A 22209-nucleotide genomic window follows, 5' to 3' on the forward strand; every position below is an offset into this window, starting at 1 on the left:
AAAAAGAAAAGAGAGAGTGTTGGTTAAAAGATCAATATACAGACAGACTTGGGTTCAATTCTTGAGGTCCAGATACATAGCAGAGATGGTGAGTTTGTAGTTGCCAAAAGTCCGTTTAGAAATAGTCCATAGGTTATAGTCCAATGTCCATATTCAGGGTGACTCCAGTCAGTGACTGGGGATCTCGATTCTTATGGCTCAGGATTTCCCCTTCTTGAAACTCAAAGCAGATCTGAGATGAAGAAGGATCATGTCCCAGGGTTTTTATTCATTTCCAGCAGCCTTTTGGCCTGAGAAAACAATAGACTTAACTTTCCTTCTCCCAAACATCCTGGCAATTAGCACAGGGTAATGTATCCATTAAACTGTTTAGATACAGGTTACCACAACCTTCAAGGAGACATAGACAATAATACTATTTCACTCAAGTGTCTTCCTAAATATTAATACTCCTTTTTTTGATATTTGAATCAAAGCCATAGTAATAGACAAGACTTGTTTGCTTACATGCTCCAATAAATTTGTTAGTCTCTAAGGTGCCACAAGTACTCCTGTTCTTTTTGAAAAAAGAAAAGGAGTACTTGTGGCACCTTAGAGACTAACAAATTTATTAGAGCATAAGCTTTCGTGAGCTACAGCTCACTTCATCGGATGCATTTGGTGGAAAAAACAGAGGAGAGATTTATATACACACACACAGAGAACATGAAACAATGGGTTTATCATACACACTGTAAGGAGAGTGATCACTTAAGATAAGCCATCACCAACAGCAGGGGGGGGAAAGGAGGAAAACCTTTCATGGTGACAAGCAGGTAGGCTAATTCCAGCAGTTAACAAGAATATCAGAGGAACAGTGGGGGGTGGGGTGGGAGGGAGAAATACCATGGGGAAATAGTTTTACTTTGTGTAATGACTCATCCATTCCCAGTCTCTATTCAAGCCTAAGTTAATTGTATCCAGTTTGCAAATTAATTCCAATTCAGCAGTCTCTCGTTGGAGTCTGTTTTTGAAGCTTTTTTGTTGAAGGATAGCCACTCTTAGGTCTGTGATCGAGTGACCAGAGAGATTGAAGTGTTCTCCAACTGGTTTTTGAATGTTATAATTCTTGACGTCTGATTTGTGTCCATTCATTCTTTTACGTAGAGACTGTCCAGTTTGGCCAATGTACATGGCAGAGGGGCATTGCTGGCACATGATGGCATATATCACATTGGTAGATGCACAGGTGAACGAGCCTCTGATGGTGTGGCTGATGTGATTAGGCCCTATGATGGTATCCCCTGAATAGATATGTGGACTAACACGGCTGCTACTCTGAAACCTGTGATTATGCAAGGCACTGAATTTAGCCGTATAGAGTGGAAATCTGTCAACCACCAAATGCATCCGATGAAGTGAGCTGTAGCTCACGAAAGCTTATGCTCTAATAAATTTGTTAGTCTCTAAGGTGCCACAAGTACTCCTTTTCTTTTTGCGAATACAGACTAACACGGCTGCTACTCTGAAACCTGTGATTATGCAAGGCACTGAATTTAGCCGTATAGAGTGGAAATCTGTCAACCACCAAATGCATCCGATGAAGTGAGCTGTAGCTCACGAAAGATTATGCTCTAATAAATTTGTTAGTCTCTAAGGTGCCACAAGTACTCCTTTTCTTTTTGCGAATACAGACTAACACGGCTGCTACTCTGAAACCTGTGATTATGCAAGGCACTGAATTTAGCCGTATAGAGTGGAAATCTGTCAACCACCAAATGCATCCGATGAAGTGAGCTGTAGCTCACGAAAGCTTATGCTCTAATAAATTTGTTAGTCTCTAAGGTGCCACAAGTACTCCTTTTCTTTTTGCGAATACAGACTAACACGGCTGCTACTCTGAAACCTGTTCTTTTTGAGGATACAGACTAACACGGCTGCTACTCTGAAACCTATCACAAGACCTGAGCACACAGCTCCCCTTCTATCTCTAACAATACAGGCTTGCATTTCAAAACTCTATTCATTTACATCTCTTCCTAACAGGTCTTTAAAGTTCGGCCATGGGTCAGGTCAGTGTGAGTTAATTAGCTCTTTCCGGCCCTGTGTCACCTTTCAGTGAGATATTATATTACTATCATAATGTCACAGATGGAGATTCCACAACCTCCCTAGGCAATTTATTCCAGTGGTTAACCACCCTGATAGTTAGGAAGTTTTTCCTAATGTCCAACCTAAACCGCCCTTGCTGAAATTTAAGCCCATTGCTTCTTGTCTTGTCGTCAGACTTTTACAATGATATCTCACAAGGCAGACTTTGTATATGATAATTGTAGAATATGGGGGTTCCGGGGCACTGCTTTGAAGCACAGCGTGCCACAGGGGACACAAAAAGAAAAGCAGTACTTGTGGCACCTTAGAGACTAACAAATTTATTAGAGCATAAGCTTTCGTGAGCTACAGCTCACTTCATTGGATGCATTTGGTGGAAAAAACAGAGGAGAGATTTATGTACACACACAGAGAACATGAAGAACACAGACACTCCAGTTCTCCACTCAGTTTTCTATTTTTTTAAAAAAAGTCTCTGTTATGATTGTGCAGAAAACCTTCCACATATGAAGTGCCACCGATGCTGAGATGTCTGCCTGAGTCTGGCACAAGCCTGGGACAATAGTTCTCGGAAATGCAAACTGTCCTATTCATTCCAGTGCCTGCTAATTCACATGTCACTGGGGATGCTCTAAACGCCCCAGCAATTAACTGTTTCAGTGCTCTGAGCCTGGAAGGAAGGAGAAGGGGCAGGGGGCAGATTCTGAACAATTGCACTAGTGTTTCCTAAAAGTGTGTGCTGGGGAAAAGGGAGCGTGAAGGGGAGTGGGAGTAGAGCTGATCTCACGGCTTTTTGAGGCCTGATAATATCTGTAACTCTGGGGCTGGGCAATCACACTATCTCAATGAAGCTATTGAATGGGATAGATGCCTTCAATTCAGGCTGAATGAGGGAATGAGCAAATGTCCCTTTATTTAGTGATAGGTGAATGGAAAACCACTGCTGAAGGACTAGACGGCATGGAAGCCTGGGCAGAGGCTGGACCACGTGGTCCAAAGGGTTTCCTGCGGGGAGGTTGGATAACAAAGGCAGGGGTGAGGATTGATCTGATGCAGCTATGTGTGTGTGTGTGTGTGAGAGAGAGAAACACCAGAGAAGCTAATAGAGAAGGCAACAAGAAAGCCCCAGACAAAGCCAGAGAAGCCTGTAATATCACCCTGAAACAACCCTAAAAAGAGAGAGCTTTTGGGTTGAGCGCTGGCTGTAAAGAGGCTTGGGGCTGTGAGCAAAGGAACAGCCTCCTGCTGTTTGATTCCAGCTGCATTCAGGGGAACAGGACTCTGTACGTTCTTTGTAAACAGCGTCGTCTCAAAGAAACGCCCGACTCCCTCATCAATTTCTCCTCCTAATGCAAACAATAGGTTGCTCTGTGTTTAGGTTAGAGAAGGCAGGTCAAAGAAACGCACCTTGCACTTGCAGCAGAAGGTGCTGGGTTTGGGATGGTACTTAGTTCTTGGGGAGATCATTCCCCAGTCTGAGACCAGCCCCGAGAAAGTTCTGTCTCCTGCACAGACAACCGTTACCCTTGTGGTAGAGAGTTCCACTGGACCCAAGCTGTGGAGTTGTTGACTACAGTCTTCATCCCAGAGCTCTGGGCTCTTTCAGATTCCCCAGGCCTTGGAGCACCTTGAAGATAAGGACAGAGATTTTGAACTCACTGGAAAGCCAGTGTAGGGAGTGTAGGAGAGGTGTGCTGTGCTCACGGTGCCTCAGGAGATGCACTGCAGCCTTCTATGCTAGCTGGGCTTTCCTAAGTGCTGAAGGCTTCCTGCCCGGCAATCTCGCCTTGCTGGAGTCCAGTCCAGCGGTGACAGATGACTGACCAAGGCCAGGTAAGGGTCTCTCAGGGTGGGACGGAGCTGCCTAGCCAAGTGGACATGACAGAAAGTGCTGCTCGCGTGTGAGAGCTTCACACTCAGCGAGGAAGGAATCCCAGAGTTCGCTTAGACTGACTGAACTGACCAGCTGTGCGTATCTTCAACCAACGGAGACCGCGCCGTGACTGCTCAGAATACCTTGCTCTGTCCCCCAAGATACCTCTGGCATGCTCGGGTTCTCATCCAGGATCTCGTCCAAGCACTGGCCTGTCTTGGTGCGAGCAGTGTGGTGGTATGTGGTAGATCTGCATAGTCCATGCTGTCTGATCAGGTCACCTAGTGGGTGCATGTAGATGTTGACCAGGACTGGAGAGAGAATCGATCCTTGTGGGATCTAGTGGTGGAGGTGCAGTTTCCAATTGCTGCTCTTTGCGTGCGTACCCCTAGGACAGACTCAAACCTTGTCAGCGCACTCCTTGGGACCCTTGCCACCTCGCTTAGGCGAGACAGCAGAATCTCATGGCCAGCAGCATGTCACACGCTGCAGAGGTCCAGAAGGATGCGAGTGGATGTCTTTCTCCATCCATTGCCAGAAGGAGATCACCCATCAGTGCCACAAACCCACTGTCAGTGCCATGTGAACCCAGACCGTGCTGGGCTGAGGATACTCGCTTCAGTTGGATGAGCTTGAAGCTGGGCTTTGACGAGCTTCTCCATGAGCTTGTCAGGCAGGGGAGGTTTGACACTGGGCAGTAGAACTGGCTAGAACTGATGTAGCCAGCATTCAGTGCCTCAGTTTCCCCTTGTGTCACGTGGGGATAATGACACTACCCTGGCTCACAGCGGGCTGGGGGATGTCAGCCATGTTTCCAATGTGTCTTGAGGATGCTGGATGACAGACGTGAGAGAAAGAGGTTTGCTTTGTGCAGTCAACACTCCTGCCCCTAATGGATTCATTTGGCAGGCAGGGGAGCCGTCCCTAGCAATGAAGGGGTTAACTCCTCTCTTTCCCTGGGCCCTCTAGAAACGCTGCCGGGGTTGGGGAATCCCAGGTGTTTCTCTAATGGGAAAGTCGGCTGCAAAGCCCCAGCCTGCAATGAGTGTGAGCAAGGAGCAGGCAATGCTCTGCCCTTCCAGCCCACTCCCCTGCTCTTCCCAGCAACCTCTGTGTCAGTGAATGCCTTGGGGTTTAGGAAACGTGGCCAGGAGGCAGCTGGGCACATGCAGCCCTGCTTTTCCAGCAAGGCTTCTCTGGCAGTTCTGGACAGCCTGGTCCCAGCCAGCCAGCCTGCAGTTCTGGAGTGGTGGGACTTTCCAGGGTGGTGCTTGCAGAGCCCCTGTTACCATCTGCCCGTGGGAATTGAGGACCTTGCAGGAAGGAATTTGCTGGTTAAGGAGTGAAAAGAGCGAAGGGGCTGAAGATTCCTGTTAACAGTTGCTTTGACAGGGACACAATGCCTGGTTCCCATGTGCAGGATGAAGGGTTCTGGATTTGGAAATTCCCAATCCCTTGTCTGGCTGCACACTTCCCCTCCCCCCCCCCGAGCCTGATCCCTGGGACAGTTGCTCTTACAGGCTGGTTATTTCAACAGCTCTGAAGGGAATAGAGATCACCAGAGGAGAGGAAATGGCTCCAGTATGCCAACGGGCAGCTTCTGCAAGCAGCGGCGGGGGGGGGGGGGGGCTGAAGGGCATCAGCAGAACTGTGTGTGTGCAGGGATCCCAGGACTGGCATAACGTAGGGCTGAAGATCGGGACTGAGGAGGATCGGCAGAGTTGGGGCTCAGAGTCCAGGGCTGGAATGGGGGGGAGCGAGAACACGGTTGTGGTGTAGACTCCAGCTGGTTTTCCAGACCCCGGTGGCCTTTCTCTGCCCTGCAGTCTCAGAGGCAGGGCCAGATGCATGGCAATCGCAGCTGCCCTGCTGGGTTTGGCACAGGTTCTGTGCCCTAGGGGTAGCCCTGGGCACCGGCACAATCCCTCCCTGAGACGGGACACCTGCTGCACACAAGAGCTGAGACAAAGCGGGGACCTGCCCTGAGGGGATGAGATGGGAGCTGGTTCCGCACTGCCCCTGCAGCGGGGTTGGCAGGTTGAGGCCCTGCCGGGTTCCCCCTTCAGTAATTAGAGGTAGGGACAGACTGGGGGTCACAGGCTGCCAGATGTAGGTGGGCTGAGGAGAGCCAAGCCATGGCGCCTGGCTGATAGTTGGTCCTGGGAGAGCGGGGATCTCAAGCCGAGACACTGCTGCAGATCGGATAGCAGCTCCTGCTGGACATGGGGGAACCCGCACCTGCCACCCTCCCCAGCCCCCCACTGCCCAGCTCTGCTGCCGCCCTGGCTGTGCTGCTGGGAAGGGGCCTTTGGCTCTGGGGTGTTCCCAGGCTGCTGATAAGGGGGATGAGGAGCGAGCGCGGGAGTGCACCGTGCAGGAGGCAGGCATGGCAGGTGGGGGGCAGAGTCGCTGGGGTCACCAGAAACAGTCGGTATCGCAGTCGCCTGGAGGAGAGTGGGGTGGGGGGCAGGTCACTGGGCAGCTGGTATTGGTCCTGCTTGAGGCACGGGGCAGGGCAATGGCAAAGGAGCCGCTAATTCCCCACACGCCTCTGGCTCGGAGGGCCCAGCTCTGAGCCCCCCAGGTCTCACCTCTGCCCCCTCCTCCCGATTCACCTGGGTTGGATCCATTTTCTGTGATTCCCCACACAGGACCCCTCTTCTCTCACCTGGGCTGTGGAACGAGAGGGGGCGGGCAGCGGCCATAGGTGGGGGAGAGTCAGAGGGCACCCGGTGCTCCTGAGGGGACGGGGGGGGAGGCACAGAAGCTTGGGCCCAGGGTGATCAGCTCAGCCAGAGTCCAGCATGGGCATCTGCCCAGCAGTGTCCTTTCCCCAGCTGGCTGTATGAGCGGAGATAGCACAGCCATCATGTGTGGTACGCTCAGACTGGGGGGATGGCCCCTGGCACCAGTAGTAGGGCTTTTATCCTCTGAGGGTCTCCAGCCACCACGGGGCTCTGGTGCACACGTGCTGCTGACCACTGGTGAGCTGCTGGTGGACCCCATGGACAGCGCCCTGGTTTCTGCACATTCCTGGGTCTGGGTGAGCCCCCCTTCCGGCTTGTCCCACACTGGACACTCCCTCGGCACCCCACATGCTCCTCTGTGCCCCAGGCCCCATGTCCAGTCTGCATTGGGAGTTTGCTGGCTGCAGGATGCTCCCTGCAGGGGCCCCTGTGCCAAGGGACAGCTGGGAGAGGGGGCCGGGACTGGGAGGGGAATGGCCTTGGGCACACATGAGACTCCAGGCCTTTCAGGCAGCGTGGGAACTGGGGACATACACATACACACACATGCCCTGGCGCTCACAGACGCGTGCACGGCTGCATGTTCCTGCATGTGCATACAATGACCCTGCTCTCCTGGTCAGGCCTGTGGGCACAGTCCGCGTCCGCCACTGTGCAGCATGCCCTTCATGCCCTGGCTCCTCGGCCCCTGCCCATCCCCTGAGTGGGGTTGCTTGGTCCCAGAGCTGCAGGCCAAGTCCTTCAGGGAGGCCCTGGCTCCTTTCCAGCAGGGGCTGATTATTCCTTCCCGACAGTGCAGGGAGACGTTCCAGGGTGGCCTGTTGCCAGAGAAGACTGTTTAGCATCCTGAAACATGAGAAACACATGGGCACGGGCAGGGGTTTTCCAGGCCCTCTCTGGCCAGCAGGGAGCCCTCGGGGAGACGGTGCTCAGACAATCCTCCCATCAGCTGCTTCTAACCCTTCACGGCCTGCCTGGGGATCCCAGGCCTGGAATGGCTCCTGCCTCTCCCCAATCTGGGGCTCTGTGCCAATGGTGCTCCTCATCCTCTTACTTCAGTCCATAAATCACCTCCACCAACAAACCGGTCTGACACCGCCACAGAATCCCCCCAAGACTGCCCAACCAGGGGCTTTGCTGTGGAACGCAGAAACTGGGGCTGCACCCCTGGTCAGAGGGCAAGATGACAGGAATTAGCGACGATTCTGTGGGTCCATGTGGCCAAACCTCAGCGGTGTGTCTGTCTGTCTGTCCCCTGGCTGGCTGCCGGACAGATCTCTGACTGATGAAGCTTCCCTGGGGTTTACACTGGGCTCCCGATCCTGGTCTACACTATGGACGTAGTGTGGAAAATTCCCGTCCCCTGTTGCTGGCCCCATCTAACACCCCAGAGCTGGCCGCGTTGGGAGCCCTAGAGCAGACAGGCCTCCCACCCCCTGCCCTGCTCAGAGTGGGTCCAAACAGCACAGCATTTCAGACGACGTCAGCCCGCATGCACTGGGGGCCCTGGCGGGCTGAGGCTGGTGGAGCTTGGCGGGCTGCAGACGGGTGTAAAGGGGGTGGCAGTGCCCCTGCGGCTCCCGCAGGCTGCTCTGAACGCCTTGGCTCCGCAGCTCCAGCCAAGGCCATGCTGATGGGAGCAGGAACGGTCTTTATTAGCTGCTCTGTTGAGGTGCCCGGCCCATGGGCCGGGTGTGTGCCCGTTGTGGGTTCCTAAAGGCCCCAGTGTGCAGCCACCGGGCCACGAAATGGGAGGCCTCAGGCCCCGCCTGGGCCTTCCATCGCTCTGGGGGTACCCGGGGTGACAGGTACTTGCCAAAGAGGTACGCTCACGGGTCATTGCAAACGAAGGGATTGGCTCTGAACGTACAAGTGCTACTAGGTGCATCACAGCAGTGCCTGGAGGCCCCCCGGGGTTCGGCCCCTTAGTGCCGGGTGCTGCACATCCTACAGAGAGAGACCGTCCCAGCCCTGCAGAGCTCCCACTAACGAGACGGAGCCAGACTGGGCCCCAGCCCTGGGCATGGCAGAAGGGGGAGACTCAGGGAGTCAGGGAGGGGCTCGGCACATAGGGGGCGGCGCGGGAAAGGCTGGGGGACTAACGGGGGGGGGAGGCCTCCATGGGGGACAGAGTATCCCACTGGAGCTTGCTGCAGGGGGCTTGCACCTTCTCTGAACCCCTGGATGCTGGCTGCTGCTGGAGTCCTGCTCTGAGCTGGTGGGCTAACCCCTATGCGTCTGTGTTCCCGTGCCTCCCCTTCATACGTCTGGGTGCTCCCCGCAGGTTCCCTCCAGCTCTTTGCCTGTTTCAGCTAAGCGATCCGAGTCTTGCAGTCTCTGCATGCACCTCTGGCGTGGCGGGTGGCCCAGTCTCTCTTAGCCACCGCTGGTCTTTCTTGAAATGATCCACAGGTAGATGGATCCATAGACACCCGGGCCAGAGGGGACTGGTCTGACCCCTGGCATAGGGCAGGCCAGAGACCCTGCCCTGCGATTCCTGGAGTTGTTCTTCACTGCTAGGTAAAAAGAAAAGGAGGACTTGTGGCACCTTAGAGACTAACAAATGTATTTGAGCATAAGCTTTTGTGAGCTACAGCTCACTTCATCGGATACATTTGTAAGTCTCTAAGGTTCCACAAGTACTCCTTTTCTTTTTGCGAATGCAGACTAACATGGCTGCTACTCTGAAACTGCTAGATAAGGGACACAATGGGTCCCAGTGAATTGTGGTTGAACTAGGGCCCGTCCTTTCAGAAGAGCCTTTCGAACTCAGCACGCTCCCCTTGAGGGCAGCAGGTGCGGGCTAGACCCAGCCGCGTCGGCCAGTGCTGTTTTCTCCCCCCCTTTGTTGTTGCATTGTCACACGGCCGCTGCATTCCTGCTGGGTGCTGATCCCGGACTGCTTCTCCTCGGGGACGCTCCACGCAGGCCAAGCCGCCGGCTTCTGCAGCACAAAGTCTATGGAGGAGTCTGGCCCTGTCTTCCCAGCACCCAGCTGGGGTTGCCCAGGCGCTGCTGCCCACCGCCCCTACTTCGTGTGACTCCATCCGCCACCAATGTGACTGACCAAGCCAGCGCGGGGTCCTCAGCAAACATCTCCAGCTCCTTCTCCACTGACTGACTGACATACTGATCGCACTGGGCCCAGCCCTGCCCCTCCTGCTATTCACCTCTCCCTGGGTCCGGTCACATCAGGACTTGCTAACCCACAAGACTCTGTCCTTTGCCCTCGTGACTCATTGTCGTGGATAATCAGTGATGAGAGTCCTTATCAGGAGCCTTTGGGAACTCCAGGTGCCTCGGACCATTGGGTCACCGGGCGCCGCATCTCGCTGGCTTTTCTCGAGATCCTGGGCACCATCTTCTCTCCCAGGGCTCCCAGCCAGCTTTTCTGGGCAGCTCATGCTGACCCAAGGCCTCCCTTGGCCTCATGTGCAAAGACAGGTTAGTGCTAGTGGCAGTTCCACATGGCCTGGCTCTTTGTTGGGGCTGTGCTGGGGGGCAGCTGCCCCTGGATGGCCACCCCTCCTGTAGCCTTGTGCTCTTATGAGCTGGGAGGCCCCCGACCAGCTGAGCCCTTCGCCTCATCTCGTCTCCTGGCTCTTCTCAAAAGTCAGACACAAACATGAGCAGCAACATTGAAGCTCTCAGCATATGCCCAGCTCCCCGTGCCACCCGCTGCCTGCACCATCACTGTACAGGGTCCTCCGTGCCCAGCTCCCTGTGCCACCCGCTACCTGCACCATCACTGTATAGGGTCCTCCATGCCCAGCTCCCTGTGCCACCCGCTGCCTGCACCATCACTGTATAGGGTCCTCCATGCCCAGGGTCCTCCCTTCCAACCCTGATATTCTATGATTCTATGATTTGACCCCCTTTATAATATATACATATATAGATTTGGTGCCACTACAGGACCTTGGTTGCAACAATGTTCTATATGGTCCCAGGTTATGTCAATAATGTCACAAGTCGGGTCCTCAGTCCAGTGCTTTGAGGCTTGCTCTCATAGAATATCAGGGTTGGAAGGGACCTCAGGAGGTCATCTAGTCCAACCCCCTGCTCAAAGCAGGACCAACCCCAACTAAATCATCCCAGCCAGGGCTTTGTCAAGCCTGACCTTAAAAACCTCTAAGGAAGGAGATTCCACCACCTCCCTAGGGAAACCATTCCAGGACTTCACCACCCTCCTAGTGAAATAGTGTTTCCTAATATCCAACCTAAACCTCCCCCACTGCAACTTGAGATCATTATGCCTTGTTCTGTCATCTGGTACCACTGAGAACAGTCTAGATCCTTCATCTTTGGAACCCCCTTTCAGGTAGTTGAAAGCAGCTATCAAATCCCCCCTCATTCTTCTCTTCTGCAGACTAAATAATCCCAGTTCCCTCAGCCTCTCCTCATAAATCATGTGTTCCAGCCCCCTAATCATTTTTGTTGCCCTCCGCTGGACTCTTTCCAATTTTTCCACATCCTTCTTGTAGTGTGGGGCCCAAAACTGGACACAGTACTCCAGATGAGGCCTCACCAATGTCGAATAGAGGGGAACGATCACGTCCCTCGATCTGCTGGCAATGCCCCTACTTATACAGCCCAAAATGCCATTGGCCTTCTTTGCAACAAGGGCACACTGTTGACTCATATCCAGCTTCTCATCTACTGTAACCCCTAGGTCCTTTTCTGCAGAACTGCTGCCGAGCCATTCAGTCCCTAGTCTGTAGTGGTGCATGGGATTCTTCCGTACTGAGTGCAGGACTCTGCACTTGTCCTTGTTGAACCTCATCAGATTTCTTTTGGCTCAATCCTCTAATCTGTCTAGGGCCCTCTGTATCCTATCCCTACCCTCCAGCATATCTACCTCTCCTCCAAGTTTAGTGTCATTTGCAAACTTGTTGAGGGTGCAATCCACGCCATCCTCCAGATCATTAATGAAGATATTGAACAAAACCAGCCCCAGGACCGACCCTTGGGGCACTCCACTTGATACCAGCTGCCAACTAGACATGGAGCCATTGATCACTACCCATTGAGCCTGACAATCTAGCCAACTTTCTGTCCACCTTATAGTCCATTCATCCAGCCCATACTTTTTTAACTTGCTGGCAAGAATACTGTGGGAGACCGTGTCAAAAGCTTTGCTAAAGTCAAGGAATAACACGTCCACTACTTTCCCCTCATCCACAGAGCCAGTTATCTCATCATAGAAGGCAATTAGATTAGTGAGGCATGACTTGCCCTTGGTGAATCCATGCTGACTGTTCCTGATCACTTTCCTCTCCTCTAAGTGCTTCAGAATTGATTCCTTGAGGACCTGCTCCATGATTTTTGCAGGGACTGAGGTGAGGCTCACTGGCCTGTAGTTCCCCGGATCCTCCTTCTTCCAATTTTAAAAGATGGGCACTACATTAGCCTTTTTCCAGTCGTCCGGGACTTCCCCAGATCGCCATGAGTTTTCAAAGATAATGGCCAATGGCTTTGCAATCACATCCGCCAACTCCTTTAGCACTCTTGGATGCAGTGCATCCGGCCCCATGGACTTGTGCTCGTCTAGCTTTTCTAAGCTTTTCTGCGAGATCTTGGCTGACAGCTCCCTGGTGGTGGAGGGCCCCTCGCTCCCCAGCAAAGTGGGAGCCCAGGGGCCCTGGAACTGCTCTGTGGTGGTGCTGAGCTTCCCGACTGGCAGCTCACCCTACCTCAGGCCACGTTTCCACCCGCCAGCCCTGCAGGCCACTTCCCCAAGCAGAGCGAGGGGGCAGGTCCCGTCCCTAGCAAGGCTGAGCCAGCGCCCTTTGGAGAGGGCCCTGGAGTGGGGAGTGTGGCCCCACTGGGGCGGTTTATCCGACGGCACCCTTGCGCTCCCCTGCATGGACACTGGCCCTGCAGGCTGCAGCCCAGGGGGCAGGAAATGGGGCGAGGGAGGGGAGAAAAGAGAGAGCGAATGTGGGGAGCAGAGTGAAAGGGAAAGACACACAGAGCAGGGGGCTGAGACAGATGGACAGGGACAGACATGCTGGTGCTGAGGCAGACGGGCAGGGATTGAGGGGAATCAGCAGAGCAGTGTTTGGGGAGCCCAGGCTGGGACCGCAGGGGGGCTGTGGGTCAGGATCGAGCAGCAGCAGCAAAAGTGAGTGCCCAGTCACCCCGGATGGGCGGGGGACGTCCTGGCTTTGTTTGCAGGGTTCATAACCAAGGGGCTTGCTGGCTCCCAGCTCTCCGGTCTGCCCCATGGGGGTGGGGGGAGGGTGAGCCCAGCTCTGTGCCTGGCTCGGACTGCAGCAGCTGGGGCTCAAGCATGGCAGGGACGGGAGGGTGCCAGGCCATCTCCTCGCTCATCCCCCTGAGCAAACTGCAATCCTGGCCTGGGATCCCAGGTGGTCCCTATGGGTGGGCAGTGGGGAGAGAGCCCAGGACTGGAATAGTGGGGGAGTGGGGTGGGGGGAGGTTAGGACTGAGGGGCATCAGCAGAGCTGGTGGGGGGAGCGCGGTGTAGGGCTCGGTGGGTGGATGTATGAATGGACAGATCGCTGGGCAGGCAGGTGGATGGACGGATGGCTGGGCGGACAGGTGGATGGCTGGGTGGATGGATGGATGGCTGGGTGGATGGATGGATGGGCAGACAGGTGGATGGATGAATGGATGGATAGGCAGACAGGTAGATGGCTGGGCAGACAGGTGGATGGCTGGGTGGATGGACGTACAGCTGGGCGGATAGATGGCTGGGCGGATAGATCGATGGCTGGGCAGACAGGTGGATGGAGGGGCAGATGGATGGATGACTGGGCAAATGGATCGATGGCTGGGTGGACAGGTTGGTGGCTGGGCAGACAGGTGGATGGCTGGGCGGATCGACGGATGGCTGGGCAGATGGATTGATGGCTGGGCAGACAGGTGGGTGGCTGGGCGGATGGACGGATGGCTGGGCGGATGGATGGCTGGGCGGATGGATCAATGGCTGGGCAGACAGGTGGATGGCTGGGCGGATCGACGGATGGCTGGGCAGATGGATCGATGGATGGGCAGACAGGTGGGTGGCTGGGCAGATGGATGGCTGGGTGGATGGACAAGTGGATGGCTGGGCGAATGGATCGGTGACTGGGTGGATGGATGGCTGGGTGAATGGATGGACGGCTGGACAGATGGATGGATGGATGGCTGGGCAGACAGGTGGATGGCTGGGAGGATGGACAGATTGACGGGTGGATGGATGGATGGGCAGACAGATGGATGGCTAGGCAGATGAATCGGTGGCTGGGCGGACAGGTGGGTGGCTGGGCGGATGGATGGGTGGATGGATGGGCAGAGAGGTGGATGGCTGGGTGGATGGATCGATGGCTGGGCAGACAGGTGGGTGGCTGGGTGGATGGATCGATGGCTGGGTGGATGGATGGATAGATGGGCGGACAGGTGGATGGCTGGGCGGATGGATCGGTGGCTGGGCGGACAGGTGGGTGGCTGGGCAGATGGACGGATGGGCGGGCGGATGGATGGATGGGCAGACAAGTGGGTGGCTGGGTGGATGGTTGGATGGATGGGCGGACAGGTGGGTGGCTGGGCGGATGGATCGGTGGCTGGGCGGACAGGTGGGTGGCTGGGCAGATGGACGGATGGGCGGGCGGATGGATGGATGGATGGGCAGATAAGTGGGTGGCTGGGCGGATGGTCGGATGGATGGGCGGACAGGTGGGTGGCTGGGCGGATGGATCGGTGGCTGGGCGGACAGGTGGGTGGCTGGGCAGATGGACGGATGGGCGGGCGGATGGATGGATGGATGGGCAGATAAGTGGGTGGCTGGGCGGATGGACGGACGGATGGATGGACAGGTGAACAGCAGGATGCCTCTCTCAGGTCCCCCAGCGAGGCTCTGCTCCAGCCCCGATTCTCCCTGGGCAGGGGGCGCAGCCCCTAGGCAGGTGGAAATCCCGCATGGAGGTTTGATCCCTCCAGTGCTGCGGGATGGTGCGTCACTGGCTCCCCTACCCTGAGCGACTCTTGGCACAGCTGGCACCAGACACCCGAGTCCTCAGACCCCCCTGCAGGAGGATGATTCTCCTGGCACCTTGGCGGCTCTGTGGGGGCTGCGTGGCCTTGGACTTGTTCCAAGTGCACTAACCGAGGCGGCAGGCCCCGGCTAGCAGCCTGTCTTGCTGCAACTGGGCTCCGGACCGGGCCATGGAGCGTTGTATCTGAACCGCTCAGAACTGGAGAGCGCTCGGGCCAGTGTCGCGGCACAAACTGCAACCAGCACATTTCTCTACCAGCCGTTGTCACTGCCATGCCCAGGCCTGACTGTCTGGGGGCTACTGGCACAAGGCAGGGGATTGGGGGGCCCTTGACTCTAATGTCTCCACACCAGTTTGCCCCGTCCTAGATTTTATCTCGGGAATCACAGACAAGCCCAGAGCCTGCCCTGATGACACCGGGATGCTGTGCGTTCGGACAGGGGCGGCTGGGCTGGAGCCAGAACCGGCAGGCGCTGGGCTCAGCGGGTCCCATCGGGAACACGGGAGCTACGCTGGATTTGAAAGAGCTGGGGGCTCTTTGCTGTGGGACGGATACGCCTGCCCCTGCCCCTTCGCCACTGCCCCCAGCTGTATCCCTGGCCTGGTGCCAGCCATGAGCTTGCCAGAACACATCTGCAAAGGGGAACTGCTCCTGCCAGGAACCTTCCCCACCTCCCTGCCGGCTGTGCACACTGGAGCTGAGCGTGTCCCGGGCCAGAGGAGGGACGGGATGGGAGTGGGCTGCTAGCCAGGCTCTTGAAAGGATGAAAGCGAAAGCTGGCTGCTGCAGAGGATAAATACAGGCAGCCGGGGAAGGGGACAAAGCATCTCAGCTCTGCCTGCTCCTGAGCCACAGGACACCTCCGCCTGCCTGATCGCCCTGCCCCATCGCCGGCCAGAATGACCCTCCGCATCCTGCTGCTGCTGGTAGCTGCCCTGTGCATCTGCAAGGCCCAAGGTACTGCATGGCCCCAGCTGGTCCCCGACCGCCGGGGCAGGTGGGAGGGTGTCCTGGGGACGGGAATGGGTCAGCAGGTATGGCGTGCGCCTCAGAGCAGCTGGACACGGAGGGTAGCCCAACCCGCTAGCCTTTTTGCAGCTGGGGTTTTATCCCAGCCGTTGCGCTGCTCGGGCAGGGAGGGAAGGGCAAGGAGAGAGCTGGCATGCCTGGCAGTCAGCTGGTGGCCTCAGCCTGGCCGGTCCAGCAGCCGCACCTGGTGATAGAGCAGGGAGCTCATCCCCTGGGGACCTGGGCTCTAGCCCGGACTCTGGCCCTACTTTATTGCGAGACCCAGGTGGGTCTGTGTGGCTGATCCCGCCTCTGGAAAGGGGGCTGTATGTGTAACCCAGGCCTGCTTGTCCCCCCTTATCCTCGCTAGTGGCAGCTAGTGCTTGATGAGCCAGCTGCAGCCTTGGCTAAAGGACATGTCTCTTTTAGCTCATGCATTAAGCTCCTGAGATCCCAGGTTTGATCCCGGCTGATGCCAATCCGGGTCTGTCGGCTTGAGGCTAGCGCTTGCCTATCTCGGGTCCATGCTTTGTAATCCCCCAGCGAAAAGTGCTGGCCTTGGCACATTCCCTGCTCCCCCAATGCTCAGCGGTGGGGAGGAGGCTGCTGGGTTAAATCCTGGAGTGGGGGCCCTGCCTGCTTGGACGTCTTCCAGCTGATCGCCCCAGCTTGGGGAGAGCTTTATCAGCCGCTCACAGGCTGTGGAGTGGAGATCACCTTCCTGCAGAGAGAAAGCAACTGCCTGGCTTTATTCTGATTGGCTAGAAACTGGGTTGATTCAGGCAACATAGTCAGCAAATTAATATGGCAGGGGGTGTCCCAGTAGCATGGCCGCTAGGAGCTGTGGGTCAGGAGTGAGGGGCACTGGCAGAGCGGTGGATGAGAAACTCCCTCTCTGCAGTAGCTGGGGCCGTCAAGCCCCATGCGTGTGGCAATGCCCCGTGTGCCCACTGATGCTCAGTAAGGGGCTCAGGGCTGGGGAAGCTGCCTCGGGTTTGCATGCAGCTCTCCAGAGACATCACACCAGAAATGCACCCTCTGCCCGCGTCTCACCCATACCCTTGTCTGCTTGCCCACCAGGGAGCGAGAACCAGGCGTCCGACTGCTGCCTGAGCCACAAGAATCGTCCCATCCCGCACCATCTCGTCTCCGCGTACAGAATCCAGAGTCCCGAGACAGGCTGCCGGCTCTCAGCTATTGTGTAAGTACCCGAGCCAGTCGCCCGGGGGAGCTCTGCGGGTGCGTGGGGCACCTCCAGAGATGGAGACTTGGTAATCCTGCCCTTCCCCATGGCTCAGGGTAATGTCAGGATGGGGGGAGCGGGGTTCTGGCTGTTCCGTCCCCCCATAGCAACTTCTGTCATAACTCAGGTTCATCACCAAGAAGAACAGGAATCTCTGTGCCCCGCCCAATGCTCGCTGGACTCTTGACCTGATGGAGAAACTGAATGGGAAAAAAGGACAAACCACAGCAGGCCGTGCTGGGAAACAGTCCCGCTCGAAGGGAACCAAGCTCCGGAAGCAGAGGAAGCCCCAGCACTAAGAGGTGGGGACGGCAGAGCCCCAGGGGGTGTCAGGCGCGGGGAGGGACGGGCCACCGCTGCTCTAGGGAGCTGAGTCTGCTGTCAGCCTGGGCCAGATCCTCAGCCGGTGGAAATCAATCCAGCCCCGTGGGCAGCCGGGCGGCTCTGCCCTGCCACGCGGGGGCGCTGCGGGCCGTGGCGGATAGCGAGTGGGAGTGGGGGGGGGAAGCAGCAGTTGAGCACAGTGAGGTGGGAAATGTCCTGGGCCGGGGATGTCCGGCGCCTGCCGGACCGAGCCCATCTCTGCCTGCCAGGGCCTTGCTGGCCGTGGTGGTGGAGCAGTGACTGGCCGGCCTGGCGATGGCACATGGCGACCCGTCACTAACGGGTGTGGTGACGCCCTGACGACGCTGCCTGGGGCTGGAGGTGTCTCCTCACTCATGGCTGCTGCTTGGGAGCCACTAGAAAGGGGGGTGCTTTAGGAAATGGGGGAGGGGCACAGAGCTCCCCGCCCTCATGCGAGACCCTTCCCTGCTCTCTCTAACGGCGCTCTCCCCTCCCAGGGCACCTGCTGTCCCCACCCCGGAGCCTGCCTGGCTGCTCAGTTGATCTTGGCAGAGCCCCCCGGCTGCAAGCAAAGGAGACCGGGCTGATTCCTGACATGGGGGCAGAGGGTTTGGCTTGAGGCGGTGTGTGATTCTTTTCTAGAATTTCTTCTGGAGCTGCTGCACCTCCCGCTAAGCAACCGTGACCTGCGTCAGCCACGACTCCCTCCCGCGGCTCCCGGCCAGGCTCACATCTACTGCTTAACGCCCCCCGACCTTTGCATTAAAAGCCAGGAATTAGCGAGTCTGCTCTTGCTGAACACGCCTTTCCTCAAGGCCAGCTCCAGTGAGGTCAAAGGGAGCACGTGCCCTGACCTTCCTGGGCTGTTCGTCAGCACCTAGGTAAACCTGTAAATCCCAAAGCTGCAATCCCTGCTGCCCCTATGCTGCCTCCACGGCTGTGGGCAGGGCCAGTACCTATCCCAGGGGGAGAGATGTTTGCCCACAGAGCCTTCGGACAAGGACTTTGGTTAATTAAGTTCTATGCAGATATATGGTTGTAATAAAAAGATACACAGGGCTTAGTAATACCAGTTAAGACTGCAGGCAGCTGGACTAGCAAGTCCTTATAGCTTCTATCGAGCGCGCTTATCTGGTTTGATTGTTTTATTAGGTGGCTCTTTCAGAGTGTATTAAGAAACTGTTTCAGAGTAGCAGCCGTGTTAGTCTGTATTCGCAAAAAGAAAAGGAGTACTGGTGGCACCTTAGAGACTAACAAATTTATTAGAGCATAAGCTTTCGTGAGCTACTGCATCCGATGAAGTGAGCTGTAGCTCACGAAAGCTTATGCTCTAATAAATTTGTTAGTCTCTAAGGTGCCACCAGTACTCCTTTTCTTTTTAAGAAACTGTGACGTCCTAGCTACTACAGGACATGCCATGCAGGAGCTCTGCATTGCCCGACGCGCCGGGCCCTCGCCTCGCCGGGAACGCACAGCCCATCGGGAGATGGAATTCAAGGCAATAAAAATGATTTTAAAACCCCCAGAAGCAAAGAGTGCTGGTGTGGTGAGCGTCACCCGGGGCGGGGTGGGGGGGCACCTGTGCCTGGGACAGACTGCGCTGAGAAATACGCCCATTGTTGGGCTGGAGGCAGCGGTCCCTGGGCGAGGCTGGTGGGTCTCGCCCCATGCGCGGGGGGTCTAACGGGTTTGGGGCTGGGGAGGAATTTCCTCCAGGTCAGATTGGCAGGACACCTGGGGGGGTTTCACCGCCCTCAGCAGCGTGGGGCACGGGTGACTTGCAGGTCTGAACTAGAGTAAGTCGGGGTGTCTCTGTCAGAGTTTGTGGGGCTGTCACGGGAGGGGGTGGGCGAGGTTGTGAGGCCTGCCATGTACAGGTCAGATGGGGTGAGCCTGATGGGCCCGTCTCGCCGGAAAGTCTGAGTCTCTGGCTTGGGTTCTAGCGGGGGCCCCAGTGGTCCCGTCTGGCTCGGATGGCTGTGGCTGTAGGAGCTGGGCAGGCCCCGGCATCGGGCTCCGGTGCTGCCCACAGGGGTCTCTCCCCTGGCTGCCCCTCGAGGTGGCTTGTGCGAGGGGCACAGAAATGGACTCGCTCGTTAACACTCCTCTCGGGGCCACCTTCCATGAGGAAGGGAAAACCCACGGCCCAGCTGTGCAGGAGGGACTGGACAGGGGCCCGGGGAGCCCAGAGTGAATCGGGGTCAGCGATGCGCTGCAGGGGCCAAAGAGGCTTCGAGCACCCTGGGCTGTGGTAAGAGCAGCGTCGTCTGTCCCTCTCAGGAGGGAACTGGCCCCCACTACGCGGCCCGGGGGAGCCCGCAGCGGGAGGACAGGGCTGTGCCCTTGCAGGCCCGTGTCACACCCTGCGGCATGGGGCCCGCGGGGAGCATCCCCAGACAGGGAGTATGCGGGGTTCGGAGCTGGGGGCTCCCGGGTAATCCTGAGGTGACTGCAATCCTGCTGCGTTCTGACTGGGAGGGGCTGGAGATAGCGTCTGTCTGTGCAGCCCCGCAGCATGCCAGCGCTCTGCATGGCAATGGGATCTGGCCAGGCTCTCCCTGCCGGCCCCCACCAGCCTCCTGCGGGGAGACTCCTGCATCGGCAGCCCGGGTGTTCAAAGCTCCCCTGGATCTCAGCAGTCTGCCACCCGGGCCCTGACCCTCGGTCTGCTGCACCCATGTGGAAACAGACCCCCCCAGCTCATCTGCCCTAGGCCACCAGGGGCAGCACTGACCCCCAAGACACCCTGGTAGCGCAAACAGGGGAGCGGCTGATGGGGGTAGCCCTGCTCCAGGGGCTCTCAGAGTCTTGAGATGTAATGGTTGTAGGAAAACATGGGGTGGGGGGTGTGTCGCTCATAGTTCCCTGACCAGGAAGGCAGCCTGCAGTTCAGGCCTCTGTGCTGGACCTTTCGCAGGTACCCAGCCAGCTCCTCAGGGACACAGGGGTGGGGACGGAGGGGTTCCCACTCCAGGCATCAGCGTACAATCGTGCTGTACTCTGACCCCCAGTGGGAGTGCAAAGAGGTGATTAATGGGGAGACATTCATGGGGTGGAGAGTCTGGGGCAGCGAGACCCTTTGTCACATCCTGTATGGTGCAACCCCATTGAAAGCTGACGGGCTCGGTGACCTGGGTTAAGGTCCCCTATGGGGAGCCCCTCGCCCTGCTTATGGCTCAGATCCCTGGGGAGACGCAGGAGGGGTCGGGGGGCTGGCCGTTGGGGTTCTCCAGAATACCAGCTTTGACGTCTGTTTGGGGAATGACTATCACTTTAAGACAGGATCCAGGCCCTGCATGTAAAGGCCAAGGATTGGAATACAAGGAGCCAGAAGGCTGCGAATGCAGGTGTCAGTGAAGATGCAAATAGCCTGGCTGGCAGGGAGGAGGGGATTTCCCCCCGGCTGGTAACATACAGGAAAGGCTGCTAAGCCCAGGACACCTACCTGCCTGTAACCAGAGCTCTGGGTCTGGCGGGGCAAAAAAATGTGCGTCCACATGCAGGGGCCCCCAGCCTCACCGCCCCGGGACACCAGAGCCCCAGAGATCTGGCTGGGGTAAGAACCAACACTCATGGGGTCATTCCCTGTTCCACCCTAGGGGTCCGGGTACCCCAGGCTGTGGCCCAGATGGCTGACACATGGAACAGGTGAGTTCACTGCCCTCCTGGCAGATGAAGGGAGGAGGCAGTGGCAGGACCCCAGCCCAAAGGTGTTGGGGTGGGGAAAGGGCAGGGTGGGGGGCCACACAAAAGCTCCTCCTGTGCCCCCTGCTAGTGCCACCAAAGTGACCAGACTTCAGGGAGGACGTGACACTGCTCTGAGCTGTGCACTGGAAAGTCTCAGTGTGCTGGATTAGCAAGAGGGCTGTGCGAATCCTCAAAGTGCCAGCGAGAACAACTACCGAGGGGAGGGGAAAGATGCCATGGCATTTGTGGGTCATTTGTGGGTTCGAACTTCCCCAGGTCACTGGTTAAAGCAACCCTGCTTAGTTTGGTCTTGAAGGGGGAAGAGAGGTGACAAAGTGGGAATAGTTTGTAATTTACTTATGAGGCCTGTTTGTGCCTCAGTTTCCCCTATGTGCTGCCTTGTGACCCAGTGGGTGGCTCTGAGGGCAGGCTGAGAGACATAGGCCTGGGTGTCACCTCGCTGCTTGGACCTTGGCCTCCATATCAGTGGAGCATTGAAGAAGACAATGGGAAATCCAGTCACCAGGACATGGACCCCTTGCACCCTATGCCCCTGAGGGAGGAGGAGCTCCCCACCCCTCAGCAGGGAGGCTGAGAACACAGGACTGGGAGAGGTGTGTGTGACGAAGTGGAACTGTTCTTAATGTTTCCTCTGAATGCTGTAGGGGTGCCTCAGTTTCCCCTAGGCAGTTCTTAAGTATCTAGGTGGTGGGATAAGGGTGCAATTGTTGCAGAGCAAAGGGCCAGGGTACATAAATGGCTCACACTCTGTCTCCTGGCAACTGATGGCCTGGCCCTTCCCCCCTGCAAGGTGAGAGCTAAAGGGTTGGAGAACAAAGGAATCAGGTGCCCTCCTGGCCCGGGAAAGGGACAAGGCCCAGAGGAGGGGGGGCTGGAGAGAGTTTCAGTTTGGGGCTGGTTGGGGACATGGAGTGAAGTGCAGACGGGGTTGTCTGGCTCCCTGCCCCCCAAAATGGACCCAGCTGAGGGGTCCTGTTCTCTTCACCTACAAGCTCTGTTTTAAGAAAAGGAGTACTTGTGGCACCTTAGAGACTAACAAATCTCTTAGTTAGTCTCTAAGGTGCCACAAGTCCTCCTTTTCTTTTTGCGAATACAGACTAACACGGCTGCTACTCTGAAGCTCCGTGTTAGACCATGTTCCTGTTGTCTAATAAACCTTCTGTTTTACTGGCTGGCTGAGAGTCCCGTCTGAC

At 56.7% G+C, this 22209-nt stretch overlaps 1 protein-coding gene across 1 annotated transcript; it reads left to right on the forward strand.

Moving 5' to 3' along the window:
• The first annotated feature begins 15514 nt into the window (after positions 1–15514).
• On the forward strand, positions 15515–18508 carry LOC119856154 (C-C motif chemokine 21b). The gene is made up of 4 exons (XM_038403331.2): positions 15515–15669; positions 16801–16921; positions 17091–17265; positions 17806–18508. Exons 1-3 carry the CDS (start codon positions 15612–15614, stop codon positions 17260–17262), a joined length of 351 nt encoding a protein of 116 aa, XP_038259259.1. The 5' UTR covers positions 15515–15611; the 3' UTR covers positions 17263–17265; positions 17806–18508.
• Positions 18509–22209: the final 3701 nt, after the last annotated feature.

This window comes from Dermochelys coriacea, chromosome 5, assembly GCF_009764565.3.
Source record: "Dermochelys coriacea isolate rDerCor1 chromosome 5, rDerCor1.pri.v4, whole genome shotgun sequence".
NCBI lineage: Eukaryota > Metazoa > Chordata > Testudines > Dermochelyidae > Dermochelys > Dermochelys coriacea.